The following is a 17,086-nucleotide window of genomic DNA, read 5'->3' on the forward strand; positions in this document are numbered from 1 at the left end:
TTTAATGTCTTCCAATTGCGGACAACTGAATGCACGAAAAAAATGATCTCATACACAAAAGGCTACCAAAGGCCTTTCACAAACCATACAGATAGATTATGACTCACATCCTTCTCAATTATACTGGTGGTATAGATGCCATGTCACTAAGGATATCATCCAGCATTAAAGAACAAAGTCCACTCTCCTGATGGCACTGAATTTCAGAATGTATTCAACTAAGAAGGCCAGAAAAGGAATGCTCTACAGTTGTCACACACAGGCTGATGGAGCCGCTTGCAGGCGCATACACCTCAAGTTGTTAATGCTGGCACCAGTAAAGGCAGCTAGGACAAAAATGTCACTCACAAACTGTGGTATAGTTAAAGGTAAGCAAATGTGCACACGCTGGAACACCAAAAGATGGACCATAAAAAATGTGATTAAGTAAAACATGAAAAAAACACTTTTCTAAAAAAACTGAAAAAGAAATTGAAACAAGACCTAAAGGGCATGCAACAGAAGCCTTCCATTGTCAAGTGGATACATTAAAGAACATGAGGGAGTAGCAGCACAAAGGAAAGACCAGATGACTGAAAGCTGTGTGCAATTTTTCTGGTTTGTTCTCTTGCTCCTCAAATTTATATTCCCCAAAGCGGAGGCAATGGAACCCAGCAACACACAAGAATTGCAATAGTGTCCTCTGAGAAACCAGGTTCCACCTGTATCGAGTGATCTGGTTGCTGTCCCTAAGACACATACTGAATAAAGACAGGATGGTCTACAGCAAGTTTTCATGTACTTTTTTTAATTCTTTTTATTAAAGCAAAAGAAAAAGCACTAACTGGTTGTTTAACAGTAATCTCAACAATGGTGGGTAAGATTTTCTACGTTTTGTACCCCACAGTGGGCAATGCTAGTACAAAAGTTATTTTTTTAAGACACTGCCCCTGCATGTGATCAATGCGAAGACGTAAACAGGAACCCCAGAATGACAACACATTTACAAGGTCTCCGGCCTCAAATACTGTGATGATACAAAATCAGCCTAGGGAGGAACACCAAAACAGTTCATGAAGGTTCTTTAGGGTGAAGCACACATATTAGCAGGTACCTGCTAAAAAATGTCAAGGCCATCGATGGTCCTCCAGCTTATGGGAAGTGGTGCACTGAGCAGGAACACACGCAGTGACATACACCTCTAAGGAAACTTGCAGTTCCCATTTGTTGCACTTGTGCATGGTGTTCTGATGGCAGAATGTTTACAGGCCTTCCTCATCAATCTGAGTTCCACTAGAGAAATAATGAGTGACAGCCATTGGGATTTCTAAGCAATGCAAACACTAGCCTAGAAGGTAATTTTATATTTAAAGGCCACACAGCAAGCTTATACAATGTGCACAGTTTGAACCAGGCCCTCTTATGAGATCTTGGTATAAACAGTATTTTTTGCAGAAAAATAAACGTGTCGTTTCCATTCACAACTCTCCGCCCATAAGCTTCGTATACGTAGAGAAGTGTGTTTTCTGGAATGTTGAAAAGGTCCATCAAGAAGAATTTTCCAGTCCACAGACCTCTGACAGACCTACCTGCTTCATGGGGCATGCAAACAAAAAAATGAAACTTTGCTTCCTCGCTAGCACAAGGAACAAACATGTTGACCCCAATTCCTACCCACTCGCTACTGAAATGTGTTTGAATAACTTCATGAAAACTTTCTTAGAGGAAGAAAAGTGGGTGTAGTACGTATAGCACCTTCATGAAGTTGAACTTGTACTGGCCACCAGTACAGGTGGATTTCGACTGACCAGTGTTTGTCACTTTCCAGCTATTCTGCTTAGAAGATGTACCATAACCTGTGTACTGCAGGATAGTATGTCAAGGTACTAGTATAAATTAATCTATGGAAATGATTATGACAATGACAGATGATCGTAGACAGATGTCCCAAAGGCACGTACCAGCATTTGGTTGAGACAAGTGCTCCCATCCTTCACAGGCGTCCAGAGTAGGCAAGGATCTCTCTTCCAATAAAGTTCAGACATTGAAAAGCATGTGTTTTGGGAACACTCCATTCTATATGGACGTTAGCAAGATGGTACCAGGCATAACAGAAACATGAAGATGTTAATTCTTGAAGATTCTCAATTAGAAAAAAATCTCGACATTTGAAATCTACATATTTGTTAAATTAGAAAAACAACAATATATTAATTTAAGTTAAATGTCGCTGAAGAGATTCCTAAAGTGAAGCCTGCAGAAACCCTCACAATATCCTAATTAGGATCATCCAATTGGGAGCGGCATTTGTGTGCCGCAGAAATGGGTGCTGAGCCCAAGTCATGTCTGAGGGTAAGTCATTTTGTGGTATTTTTGTACAATTTCAACCGCAAACAGAGTCGCCCGGTGTCAGGTCTCATCGTAGATCCATGACCGTGATATCACGCTCGACAACAGTGATGTGGCTGCTGGCCTGCAAAGAGAGAGAAGATGCGGGAGCCAAGGTAGGGTGGGGAGAAACAAAAAGAAGAGAACACGAGGTTATAGACACATAACGCAAGACCTTCACAGTCAGACCCTCTACAAGTGGACTAAAATATAGGGTATTTGCTTGCTGGAAGTGAACACTGCCAAGACACAAAGCATGTGCTTGCAGGAAATACCAGACGGAGCACAATGCAAATGCTTATTAGATATGGGGTGTGCTTGTGGCAGGCACACAGAGTCAAGTGAAAATGTGGGAAGGAGCACAGTGCATTAAGACTTGCCAGGTGCACATCTGGCACGGTGTATGTTGAGGGCAGGGGCGGCTCCTCCGTTTGAGTGGAGGAGCATCGCCCCACAAAGGAAAGCCCCAGGCCAGAGATGAAAAATAAAATGGTAATAAAGTGTATTTATTACCATTTTATTTTTCAGCAACCGGCACGTCCTGAACTGAGTGAAGCCAATGCTACCAAGTGGCAACAGGGAGCGGTGTGCTTTAAAATGGGTATGTCTCTTTGGCTGACCATCTTGGGACGGCCAGCCAGACATGTGCATTTTAAACTTCTTTAACCTACCGGTCGTAGACAGCTGGGTCAGAGAAAGCGCAGGCCTTCAGTGCTCTTGAGAGCGCCGAGTGGGGCTGCTCCCTTCAATCTTGGCTCTGCTCTCATGCTGGTGAGAGCAGCGCCAGGATTGGTTCGGCGAGTTGGCTGGGTTTCGCGTTGGAGCCTGCCTGGAAGAGAGACGACTGGTGGAGGAGGACGTCGCATCTCAAGGCAAGTGTGTTTCGTTTTATTTTTTTGCCCCCACTGTTCCTGTACCAACGGTTCACACGGAAGGGTTCCTCAGGGTACGAACAGAGAAGGGGTGCTCTCAAAGGCAAGCAAGACCACTAGTGCTTAATTTGTAAAATAAATAAATACATAAATAAATGCAACCCCCAAAGATTTTCCTAGCTGCCAGTGCTGCCACAAAAAAGGATGGGCGAATACCAAGGCTGCCTAGTTTTGATTACACCTACCTACAATTCCACTCTCTATCTTACAGGCACTTTTTCATTCCTGTTTTCTGCCTTTGTTAGTGTTTTCGAATCTTTCTGTACGCCTCCTTTCTCCATTTTTGTCTTGCTCTCTTGATCGGGGCCAAGGTCCAATAAAAAAAAGAAGTCCTGGTCCCCAAAAACGAGTGCAAGTGCAACCATACACTATAATGTTCAGGTCAAACTCATTTTTGTACATTATGCTAGGAGTAGAGAAGTCATGTCAGAAACACAGTAAAACCTGTAATTCTATAACCGAGTTCACAATACTGTTTAAATCATTTCAGTGTTTGTCTTTCTCTGCTCTTGTTTACATGTTGGTCATTCGTCCTGCCTCTTGCTCACCTTCTACCATCATTCCCAGGTGGCTAAGTGTAAAAGTGTTCATAACATACATGCTTCATGGCCTCTTCATACGAATACTCACACTGAAGAGTGGTGGATCTTTGCAGTGAGGGTGGAAGCCTTTCTGTCTACACGATGAAATCTCCTCCATCCCATGGTCAGTCAACTTAAAAAACCCTGTTCTAAAGGGGTAACAAAAATATAGATATCTTAGCAACTTAGTTGGGAAACAATTCTTCTTAAGATCAACACCTGGTTTTGTTGTCACCTTCAAACGCCAAGGCATAAACGTCATGGCCTTCTCATCAAGCACAACAGCACCTGCACCCATACAATCTCGGTAACTTTTCTTCTATTTCCTAGGCAAAGTATATATATAACCCATTAATCACATCTATGCACCCAGCAAAGCTGGCTCTGCCACAAATACATTTCAAGTACAGCGAGACAACCCTCATTTCAGTCAGATACAGCCAGGATCTTACCTCGCCTCATCTAGCAGCAGTTAGCGCTTCATTTTCGTCATATTCTCAGGATATATTTTTCTTTCATTTTACCAGGGACAGCCAGATTAAACTTCCATCTCCATTGTTGGAAGTATATACATTGTCACGCTTAGAAAATTCCTTGTCTGCCAATGGGGAAACTATGTTAAACCCCAGTCCCTGACCATAATTTTCAACAAGCTCCTTTTCTCTCCTTCTGTCAGAGTTTTTTTTAATGGAATTATAAAGCAGAGCTGCCATGTAGATTTTTTCTTAACTGCCCAATTTGTTTCCCCTCTAGTTTATTTGGACAGCTGCAAGCTCAGTGAATGTTGTCGACCTTTGTTGTGGAGCATCTCCCTTTCAAAATCTAGCTCTGTAGAAACAGGTAAACACAAAGCGTACACCAGCTATAGCTATAGTGGTTATTGCCCCTCTTAACAGGCTTAGGTGTGACTGGTGGTGGCAGGAAGTCTGCTTCAAGTGTAGGGCCTTTTTTACCTACAGTTTTGTGTGAAACTGCTATTTTGCCTTCCATCTCAGAAGGTCAATTCATTTCCTCGTGACTGGTGTTCTGTGCTCCCAAGTGTCAGCATGTGAGTTAGAGTGTGGAAAGTGCTTGCTGACTGTCCTTTACCCACAGTAGACAGGACAGTCTGAATGTCCCCAGCTCTGAACTCCTTCTTGAAACTGCTGAGACCTGCTGGTCAGAATGAGGTTCCTACTTTATCTTCTATTGTTCAGAATGTCTACTCCAACTCAGTGAAGCCCCACCTCCTTATTCTAGCAACAGTGGCCCTCAGGCTGAACCAGTCTGAGCCCATAATCCAGTTCAAAATAGCCTAGATCATCAAAAGCACCAGGATTAAGCAATAGAAAAAGTTAAAAGGGACAAAACACCTTTCTCCCTGACAGTGAACTTCAAATGTTGAACAAAGTAAAACTTTGATTTGCTTCGGCTTAACCTTTGGGCCTCAAAAGTTGGTTAGGTACTGCCCCGCTTGAGCCAACAACTTGTCCACTCTAGAGTTCGAGGAAAGATTTCACACCAGCACTTGGCAGACATTTGGCAGGTAGAGAAGGTTTGCTGGTTGTTTCCCTTCAATGTATGGATTTCTTGCACACCTTGTTGGAGTGATCAAAATGTGAGAGAAACTGGCCTGCACTTTATGAACAGAAGTTTACCAACAACTACATGAAGTTCTGTACATGGTCTAATTGACTGATGAATCTAAATGAAGGATGAGACATTTCATATATAACATGCCAAATTGTATTTTTTTGTTTTCTACCTCTCCCCTGTTGCCTGAGATCTAATTTACGAACACTCAAGGTGACCAAAATATAGCCGAAAGCTGATTAACATGGCCATGTAGGATAACACTGGCCATACCACTCAATTTTGTTTAAAGACCACACAAATATTTGAAACCTTATCTAGGTTGCAGAATTATGTGCCTTCTGGTTTTTCAAGTGTACATAATTTGAATTGTTCTTTTCACTTACCTGTTGGTATTCTTTGATGTTACAGCAATGGCTGGTCATTGAGTTTATAGAATGCCTTTTACTGTGTCATGCTGTACCAGTGTTTTTAAACCCTAATGTAGGGCTTGACTGCTCAACCTCGCGGATATCAAAAAGTCAAGTGCCCAAAAGATGGATTGTCCACTTGTAGTGCAACTGTATTAGTGGACATTTGCTATCCGTCGTAAGATATCTATTAAAGCCCCTCTGAAGAAAGGAAGGTCCCTTGTCCCAAACGCCACTATGTGCTCCTAAAACCAGCTTGAACAGAATCGGTTCTCAAAACTGGCAACCAGTGAATATTTTTGCATGCAGAGGCACATGATCTCAGGAGCGGATTCCGCATAATGCCCAGAAGAGTGTACTCTGAAGACTTTGCTTCTTGGATACGAGAAAATGTGTCACTTCTAGGTATGAACTATTTACACAGTCAAGCTGTGAAATGACCATCGCCCAACCCTTTTGGGGAAAATTCTGATAACTAAAGATCTTCTTGATTAAGTGTAAGTGGAAAATGAATAAGTCGAAAAAGCTAAAGCTCAAAACTGCAGATGTTTGATCCATCAAAAGACCCAGATTCTTAACTTTAAATGAATGGGGAAGGCAAGTCTCTAATGCGTCTGGACTGGTATCGTTCAGTCAGAAGAAAAGAGGAGCACCAAACACCATCATTTCAGTTTTCAACTTATGAGGGTTGGAGCACATCTACATCTCTAATCCAAACAAACATAAGCCAAAAGCACTTCTATCTTCCAGAGTAGCTGGAATAACTTTCACAATCAGCTGAGAACCATCTTCATGATTGTAAAAAGGATATTCCAAGATTTTAGCAAACTCATTAGGGAGCATACAGATGTTAAACAGAAGAAAAAATAACACATTCTGTGGAACAGTACACCTCAGGACCCACTCTAAGTACAGGTCTTAAGTAAAATTGCTTGTGCGTGTTTCACAAACAAGACTCAAACCAAGTAAATGCAGAGTCTTTACCTCCACTATCAGCCAACATCTAGATTAGAATGTTGTTGTTGACGGTCTCAACATTCGCAGACAGGTCCAAGACGATCTTGACTAGACATCAGAGTATGAAGATCATTGAGAATGACTGCGGTGACCGAATCAGAGCCATAAAGTGCCCTGAAAACGGTTTGGTAATTATTAAAGATCTTGTTATCCACGATAAAACTCAAATTGAGCTTTTACATTTTGTTTGGGACTTTAGTCAGCTAAAGGAGGTTGGAAATAGGACTACGCTTTGAAAATTAGCTGGATCAATCTCTCATTTCCTTTTTAGCAAAGGGGTCACTACAGCCTCTTTCAGAGTACGGGTGGGTCAACCCTACATTTATATAACATTCTATTCTGGGAACTAAACTATGTATATATGTGGATTAAAAAGTACTTATAGTTTCTGTAACTTCTTACAGTGAAACTCACAGGTGTGACTGTCAAGTCTACAATGCATGAATTAATAAACCATATTCTTTATGGTTTATAAATACTTAGTCTGAAAATCAGACTATCATCTCTCAGGATGAGACAATATGCCTGACACCCGTATAGCTTTTATGCTTTTTATGCTTGTGAACCTACATTAAATGTCCGTCATAGAGTCTTTGTTAAAGTCCAAAAGGGACTCAGACACAGATTCCAAAGATCAAACGAGAAAACTTTAATTCAGCAGCATCCATTCTTCTATAAAGATAATACTTTACCTATGTGAGTGGTAACAGAGACTACATTAGGACTCCCCCCAACACTATTTTTGCATCAATATTAAAGGAAACCATAAGACTTTACCTCACTTAACAGAAACATGGGTGTAACATTTTCAGAGAACACCTTATAGCTGAGTAAAGAGAAATGTCAGTATAATCGTTGCCGTTTTTTAAACCTATCACGTATACATATAAGATGTAATGTCTAATTTAATTACTTTGACAATTTAAGAGTTATGAAAAATAAATTAACAGAAAGAGCTAACCTGTGCAAGATTACAACAGCTAGCTACATTGATGAATAGGATTGTTTTGATTCAAAATGCAAGTCGCATAAAAATATTTATCATATTCTCACTAAAAAGAGTATTTATAATCAGATCATATGCATGCCCTCCCTGGACCAGAAACAAACATTCTAGGAACGGTTTCGGGGTATCACCCCTTATCAGCCAGGCTAACTTGACTTCAGTGGCACAGCGAGAAAGGGGCCCACGTCCAGGCGAACCCATCCCACTTAGGGCGAAAAATGCTGCTTCAACAAATGATGGATGGAATGCTGAATAAATCAAACATTCACCCCAGTTAAGAGATCTGGGTTGAATCCATTGTTCTTTTGCTCACTACGCCACCCCAGTTTCGACCTAGCCAGGATGCTTGTTTCCGGTCCAGGGAGGACCCGGCTTGGCAGTTCGGGCTGGACTGTTCCCATGAAGAGCCAGGTCAAGGCTGATTTGCATATAGCTGCGTCCAAAATGGGGTAGTGTATTGAGCAACAGAACAATGGATTTAACCCAGATCTCTTGACTAGGGGATGAATGTTTGATTTATTCAGCATTCCGTCCATAACTTGTTGGCCCAACACTTCATGGCAATTAAAACATCTTAGTTCCACTCTGAGAAGAAACAAAAATCAGACTAAATTCGAAATAATGTCAACCTGAAGGCCTGGAAGAACTTGCCAGATAATTTGACATTATTCCAATGAGTAACCAATACAAGCAGTAGCCTAGTATGTCAGACAACAGGTATCTGGAATATCTGTACTTACTCTTGGTACTTTGGGGAACAGACAATAGCAACTGACTCAGCCAGCATCATCTGGTATGAGCAGTGGGTGTGCAGATCCACACTGGAGAGAAATGCTGTTTGCGTCGGATGTGTCTAAGTAAGGATAAAACAAAATGAGATGATGTAAAAAAGCAGTGCAAGAGGTTCAATTCAACTGCATGTAAATGTCTGTGGTGTGGTCTCAATTTGTCAGGTGCTAGCAGCTCGTACAAAGGTTCTTTTTTTTACTTTACCTTCAGGTAAGTTTAGTTTTGCTTTACCCCCTTACCAAATGCAGGACTTCCTGAATAACTAAATATGCTGGATGAGGTACTTTCATATTACAGGCGCTAACTGCATATCTCTAGTCTAGGAGAGTTGTTCACACCAGGCACGAGAAAGCTTGAGATTTCTGTCTTTGCCAAATGTAAAAGTAAATGCCAGCATTTGTAAAGCACACAGCTACCTCCAACGGAGGTGTCCTGGCGCTGGGGACCGTTGGGAAGATTAAGAAAGCTATTGCCCAGAGACACATGGTGCTGGGTTAACCTGCCGCCGGAGCCAGAGATCGAACCGTGAATCCTGTGGTCCGGAGTCAGGCACCCTGGCCGCTGCGCCATACCTCTTCCATGGCAAGGCAATTTCCAAGGCAAGGCAATTTCAAATCAAAATCAGGAGAAGCTGTTTTCCAAGAAGGAGCTAAGTACAAGCTCCTAATGTTTCTGTTTATGCACTTGATCTTATACATGAGAATGACACGTTAGTCTGTTATTTGAATATTATCTGGTGAATACTAACAGAGAAAAGATTTCTTAAAAAACGACGCAGCTCCTCACCCACACTCGGTAGCACGCTTCATTATAGGGGTTTAATAGTGCAAGGGGGGCTGATTCAGAGCTCTTGTAGTCTCTTCTTTATGTTCTCTTGTATGAGACTTAAATGTCTGTTGTTCAGGGTCTTTTGTACTGGTTAAATTGTATGAAGCAGGTGTGCTATTAACTTTATTCTTCCCAGTTAGCGCGTCCCTTGCAAGATTAGGTATCCTAGCAAATACCCAGTGTGGGAGGGATGGGCAGAAAAAGAATTGAGGAGGCTTAATGTGCTTCTCAATCTTGGCATACTTTATTTGGGGGATGGGGTAGATAGATTAAGTTTGTCACTTAAAGTCTTGGTTTTCTTCCTTTAGGTTACGCCTTCTCTTCTTTTCTTCTAGGGTTATCTTCTTCCAGGAGGGTGTCTCCAGGAGTCTCGGGAAGAGAAGAAAGTTTCGGTAAGTATCTCAGGTTTTAAGATAACTGGGTTAGTATAGTATCCTTAACCACATCTGGAGTGAGGGAAAGGGGAAATACCCAAGCTATAAAGAAGTGAGGGGGTCTTATAGTGGGGAGACTAACTATTAGCATAGAGGCTCCTATATTTTCCTCGTTGCCCTCTTTCGCTCTCCTTTCCCCTTTCAAGTGAGTTGGAGGCACATAATAGAAGTGAAGGGAAAAAGATTTTTTTTTTTTTTAAACGGGAGATAAGAAGTGAATAAAATAATGACCAGTCTTTTCATTGTGTTTTATCCCCTACTCTTTATTGGGCACAGATTACCTATCTTTGTTATCCGTCCCAATGAATGAACGATCCTTGTCCTAGTAGTTAAGGGTGGAAACCTACAGCTAAAGGAGCGCTAGTATGTTTCCCACACAACAACCCAAAATAACAAAACCGAAAAGAGAAATAATGTCTTTTAACCCCTTGGGTGCGGCGGTAATTCCGCCGCGGCCCTGGGGGGTTGTGGGGGCGCGCGGCGCCGCCATGCTCGTGACGGAACCACTCCGTCACGAGCCACAAGCGCGCTGTGCTTGTGACGGAGTGGTTCCGTGACGGCCCCGCCCGCTCAATAGAACGCTCAGCGCAGGCGCGGAATTGATGCCGCGCAGCGGCGGCGGCCGGGCCGTGACGGAACCACTCCGTCATTAGCACAGTGCGTCCGTGGCTGGTGACGGAGTGGTTCCGTCACCAGCACGCAAAGGGTTAAGAGCGTCACTCGGCACTTCTTGCCGTAATTTCATTGTGGCCTTTATTCAGGCCCACTCTCACCCTGACCCTCCCTTAGACTCCCTCCCTCCCCGTCCGGTGAACGTACCGCAAATCCTGCAACTCTCCTGAGTTGCAGCAGCGTGTAGTCATCACCCTGCAGGCGTCCTCCACCCCTCACTCCAGTCCTCTGTCGCTTCCGCATCATCCTCCGTCCCTCCTAGCCAGGCTTCTTCAGTCGACCTCTCTTCACCAACCCATGGCATCCTTCTCGGGAAGTTCTCTGCGGCCTCTTTCAACGTTTCCCATCTTCTCTCTTCGTCTTCGGGTACGCGCTCTTCCGGGTGGTGACGTCCTTTTCTTCTCTGTTGGGTGCTCCTGGTTGGTCCTTTGATCAGGTGGGCCCACCTCCTTTCTGTACAGGAGAGTCTGTTGGGAGAAGTCTAACTCTTAGTTTTTCTGTTTTCCAGGGACGGTGTTGTCGGCGCTCCGGACTGCAGCAGGAGGACTGTGGTGATAAAGGTAAGTAAAGGCGTTCCATTGGTAGTGTAACCCGCTCTTCCTCTCACCGAGTTTCTCTGATTTTTAGAGAGAGAGTGCTATCTCATGTGGATGAGGAGTTTGCGCCTTTAAGAAATGCTTTCTCTGTTAGTATTCAATGGTTACTATCTAGATTGGTTGGTCTGGAGACCAACGTACCATTTTCCCACACAAGATAAAGTGCATAAACAGGAACATTAGAAGCTAATATATAGGGTGTTGGTACTGGGTAGAGGCTCTTTAATATTGTCGCAGGGATCCTGTTCTCACACAGAACTGTGCATAGAGACTTGGAACCTCAGTGAAATAGGGTGTACCAAAACTCACCTTAGTACCCAAAATCCCCTACCAGACTAGCAACAGTGTCTCATTGGTTTTTACACACTCCCAATGTTTAGACAAACCAGAAAATAGACTAAGAACACCTCAGGTAACATGGAACACATGAACACTCTTTCGTTATACCAGCATATCAATCCAGAACGAGGAGTAAATGAATACACGTGCACATTTGAAATGTTTATTTTCTAATGCAGTGTTCTCAAGCGCAGTATCTTAGCTAATACAAGCAAACATATTATAAGAAACAAAGTAATCAGAATAGTTACTAGTCCATAGACTACAAAGGAAGAAAGCATGTTAAAATGCTAGAGGGAAGAAGGCTAAATTGCACCAAAATCTTACCCTTCCTTGCTAGTATATTATTTTATATCTAAGAAGGTCTCTTTGGGTTTTAGCAGGGCGGCCCCATACCTCTGATCCTAGTGGAAAGGGATCACATCATCTTCCACCAGCTCTCTGCATGCGAAGCATCATCAAGTGTGTGTGTGTGTGTGTGTGCTCTGTGCAGTGCAATATCAAACACGCCTAAAGCCAGAATTGGCCGCAGCTGCATGTATGTTATGTCTAGAACGTGCGAAGATCAGACCTCACAACAACCACTGTGTTGAAATAACCTTGAAGGCCTCGGCACTCACTGTACAGACATAGCTTACCAAGCAATGCTGATACAATAGCAAAACATAATTCTCGTGTGAAGCAAAATATTCTACTAGGCTCAAAGCTCTATTAACAATATGTGCCGTGTGCAGAAGCAGCAGAAAGGTAAAATGGCGTTTAAACTCCTAATAAGCTCATGCTAACTTATCACAGTGTGAAGGCAAAGCATATCTATATGACAATATCTTTTATCTCCCCCTTGTTACCGCAGGACTATTTCAACGTCTGTCAAATCATGATGAAATCCCAAAAGTAAATGTCACCTGTATTGTTATCCTAACAAATTTGAAAGCCCATTTCAATCGCGTTCCCGGTAGGCACACCTCCAGACTGATTAACCATGAAAGGCAGCACAATTGCTAATATGACATCGACAGAGGAGTAAGTATGAATGAGCTTCAATGCTTCTCTTAATATAAAGTCTAAGATAGGGCACACTCATGCACCTCTGTTACAATATAATCCTAATAAAGCAATTAGACTAAAATAGGATCAGGTAGACCCATCAAAATTTGAGCAAGATATCATCTTAAGAAATTATAATTTAATAGATGGTGCCTGAGGCTGGACTCTACCTCGGTTGAAATGGTCCGGGATTTTGAGCTGCTCTGTACCAACATTGCTCAGAAGTTGGTTAGGAACATCCCTCAAAAGCAATCCAGAGAGGCATGCTGGTTCAAAACTGAATGATCTAAAGCTCATAAGGAACTAAAGGCACTCCTTGTGACAGAGAGCTAATCAAAATCACGAGGAGTAAATAAAAAATGGTAACAGAATGCAGGAAGATGGTATTGGGGAGGATGGTGCGGGAGGACTTGGAAAGAGCAGGATCTCTTAAAGATCTGCAAAAAAAATGGGGAAATTAATAATCGCCCAATGTTCACCAAAGATGCGAGACAGATGGACTCATTGGTCATGGGTGAAGCATGGGAAGCCCATTTTGACAGTATCTTTAACTCTTCACATAAGAAGTTAGTGGAGGATTCACGGGAAATACCCTGTGATCTAACTGTAGCCACACAACTTAGTTTGTCCATCACAGTCCAAAAGGTAGAGGTCGCTTTCGCTCAGGGCATCTGTTTGAAAGCCCCAGGCCCAGATGAGGTGCCCTCAATCTTTTAAAGAGAAACCCCAATTTGTGGGCACCACTTTTAACAAATATTTTTAAAGCAGCTATTATTGGTCCTTTGCCTGGGTCATGGAAAGAGGCGACTGTGGTCCTGATTTTTAAAAATGGTGATAGAAGTAATCCAGCTTGTTATAGGCCTATATCACTGATTGATGCAACAGCAAAGGTATTGGGTAGGGCCTTCTTGCACGTTTGGAAGAGTGGGAATTCACCACACGTGTCTTGTCAAATACACAATATGGTTTTAGGAGGGGGCTGGGTATGACTGAACAATGTCTTAACTTGTCCCTTATTGTCAGTAAGCATGTGAGGTCCTTTGATACTGTCAATCGGGACAAATTGAGGGCTATGAGAAGACATTAGAGTAGAAAATCACTACTAACTCTTCTGCGTAGGCTTCATACAAACACAACGGTCACCCTAAGATTTGGCAGTAAGGGGGAACAACCCACCCAATTATCTCTTCAGAGGGGGTCCATAAAAAATGTAATTTAGCCCCGTTCCTGTTTTTAATTTATACAAATGGGCTGGAGTCTTTTTTATTAAAGTAGGAAGCCTTACTTCCCCAAAATTGGTAATAAATCTGTTCCCCTGCTTTCATACGCCGACAATACAGTATTATTGGCAAGGACAGCCAAGAGCTTGCAAAAATCCCTTCATGCTTTTACTGATTTTATGGCATCCCTTGATTTAAAAGTTAATTTTATTATATCGTACATAATGGTGTGTGGCCCAAAGACCACATAAACCGAAAACATTTATTGTTCAGGGAAAGAAGATAGAAAAAGTTAATAATTTCTCGTATCTGGGTAATTTATTCAATAATCAGATGAATTGGGAACAACTTTTAATGGCTAGAGCACAGCAGACTAGCAGAGCTGTGGATGGTATGTTTCGGTTTGCTTGTTAATTGGGGCATAAACCGGTGAAGGAATTATTAACTCTTTACAGAGCTAAATGCATTTCTATTGCCACATATGGGGCCGGGGTTGGAGGTACAATAGAAGCCAACAACTCCAACTAGTAGATAATAAATGTATTAAAGACTACTGATAGTACCAAAAAGTGCCACCACTTTAGTTTGCCATACTGAACTGGGTCAAGAGTTCATAGAAGATCATCTTGGCTGTGGCCCTTTGTACTTATGGGCCACGATTTGGCTCTCAGAAGACCTAGAGTTTTTAAGAGATGTTAGTAAGGATTCCCTTAATACATATAATGCTCTAAAGATTCCCTGGCTTTGCTTTGTGAGGGAAAAGTTCAAGAGATAGGTCTAGGATACTTCTTTGAAAATCCTGAAAGAATCCCTCCAAATGTGAAGGCCATTATTAAAGAGGTGTTTTTTACCCGGGGCAATACGCGTAGCAGTGAGAATCAAATTTCTGCTTCCATTATTAAGGAATATTTGTCCTTGTTCATATAATGATGGTTTTATTTACTTGCAGACATTGGCCTCCTCCGATATGTGCATCACCGTAGTAAACTTTATTAGGGGCTCTATTGTGATTAGAAAGCGTTATGAGTAATATTGGTGTAGGATTATCAGGGTATGACTTCGTTTTTTAAGGAAGCTATATGATGTTTTTAATTGCCTTTATGTTTTAAAAATTGTAAATATTGTTATTGTGAAACTTTTACAGTTCTCTGAACCGAAATAAACTTATTTGTGACTTGAATTGAATGAGCTTCGCTTCTGAGCCAAAGTGACACAGAAAAACACAGACACAAAGTACCAACAGCCAGATGTACAAATATTAAGAACAGCGAGTTCCAAATAGAGATTTTTATTGAATGCCTATTTGGTAATCACTATTCCTAATGTAATAAATTAAGTTTAAAAATAGCGTTTCCCAGTGGGTCACAAATCAACCTATCTTATGAATATTCATTAGGAATGATAGCCATCTCAGGAATGGTGGCCTGCTGTGATCCGCAGACCTCCATGCCTGTGGTTGCTTGCAACTAAAGCAGCCTTTTTTTCTTAGAAACGCATTCCCATTTTCCTTAATAAAAAAACCCAGAATGTGTTTCAAAAGAAAAAAGTTAAACATTTTAAGTTGAATTTTCAAAGAGTAGGCAGTGGTCTGTGGGACGTCTGCCTGCTTTTATCTTAAAGATATATATTTTTTAACATTCTCATTTGCGAATGGTTAACACAACCTTCGGTAGTTAGTTAAAAATGTTTTGTTTTACAACCGTAAAGCACCTAATATATGCTACTGTGAATTGGTATTTGGAAGGGATTCCATAAACTTGCCCCCTCCAAATACAAATTCGCAAACTGAAACTGCGATTCTGCAGAATAGAGGTTTGCTGTAACTACACAGTCTCAAAAATGTTTTCTACGTCAGGCCCCAAGAGTAGAGGGGGGACAATATTAAGAAAATGAAAGAAGTACATAAGCAAAAAACAAGCCAAAATCATTGCAGTAGAGCACGTACTCTGTTCAGTGAAGCAGAAGAAAGATGAAAATAAACAGATCTTACTGTCTTTATCTGGTATTGATGTATGTACATCTATGATATTTTGAGAATGAAACATGAATGTTTAGGAAGGATTCAGATAAAAAGAATTTCTTAAATGAACATGCTAAAAGCACCTGGGACCTAGTGGAAGCAGACTGGACTCCTGCACTACTTCCAATGGGAGTGAGTATAAATGTCCTCAGTGAGTTAATGTACATGCTTCTGAGGTGTGTGTGTTAACTATAAGTGACCTATTGATAGAAGAACGACCCCAATGAGCATGAATCCACTTTATTAAAGACTATGTACAGTAAAAATATATGCAATGAACACCACAAAACAATTCAGTTAATGTTTTGTGCTAGGTCAATAGGAGGTTTGGCCGAAATGTACATTACACCGGCGTAATTCATGTAATTTCATGTTATGCTTGTCACATGAAATTCCCCAAATTAAGACATTACAATACTCCATGTCATTTTGTGCCGTTGGTGGTAAACATTTACTCCAAATAGAGCAATTCCACTACCACACAAGAACAACAGTTGTTGTTCGCATGGCTTTTGTTAAAAAGCTTCTTCGGACCAAGAAACGACAAAGGGATGGATTTCCTGCTAAAATATAGCACGCAATGACGGATTCGCATTATGTGCAATTACATGCAATTTCACGTAATTTTGCTTCCATTTTGCGTAATTAAGTGACAGCAAATTATTCAAACTAAGCACACCGTTAGTAAATAGATGCCCAAAAATGAGACCACATATACTCTGTAGAAAACAAAGCCCTTGAATCCGAGATCAAATTCTCACAATAAACAATAAAATTTACTGATTTTAGTACAACAGCTCCAAAACAATCATTCTTAGGCTGCACAGAACTTGCCCCTTATTAAATATACCAATGCATTTGTGGGAGATAAAGTTTTTGTTATTCATTCAAGAAAAATAGTAGCATTAAAGCCAAGATCTTTTGGTTCAAATGGTGATCAACTAGTGTTGTGTTCCCTTACTTGAATCTTACTGAATTTGAATGTAGGTATGTATGCGATTGCTAGGAGGAATAAAGGGATTCTTGCGAGTGGAGGCAGTTAGAGTGCTTTACTTCACATATATATATATATAGATATAGAAGTCCTTTGAACTTTTCTATTATCTTTACTAGGCTAAGGCAATCAACTAACCGCAAGTAGCTTCTTAGTCAATCCACATTATAGAGTGTTTCAGGCGGGAGCAGTTTCTTTGCTCAAGATCTATTGACACACCTGCCTGGAGTGAAACCATCATTAGCGCAGTAGGGGCTCTGGT

At 41.5% G+C, this 17,086-nt stretch overlaps 1 protein-coding gene across 4 annotated transcripts in view; it reads right to left on the minus strand.

Annotated features, from left to right (window-relative positions):
* Positions 1-770: 770 nt before the first annotated feature.
* Positions 771-17,086, minus strand: part of STAMBP (STAM binding protein) — a 110,411-nt gene continuing 94,095 nt past the window's right edge. For all 4 annotated transcript variants that reach the window (XM_078666725.1, XM_078666723.1, XM_078666726.1 and 1 more), the window contains 3 exons: positions 8,626-8,738; positions 3,930-4,029; positions 771-2,452 (listed from right to left, as the gene is read on the minus strand). In XM_078666725.1, the coding sequence (XP_078522851.1) occupies positions 2,396-2,452; positions 3,930-4,029; positions 8,626-8,738 (270 nt within the window). In that variant the 3' untranslated portion in view covers positions 771-2,395. The remainder of the gene's footprint in view (positions 2,453-3,929; positions 4,030-8,625; positions 8,739-17,086) is intronic.

Source organism: Lissotriton helveticus, chromosome 11 (assembly GCF_964261635.1).
Source record: "Lissotriton helveticus chromosome 11, aLisHel1.1, whole genome shotgun sequence".
NCBI classification, from domain to species: Eukaryota; Metazoa; Chordata; class Amphibia; order Caudata; family Salamandridae; genus Lissotriton; species Lissotriton helveticus.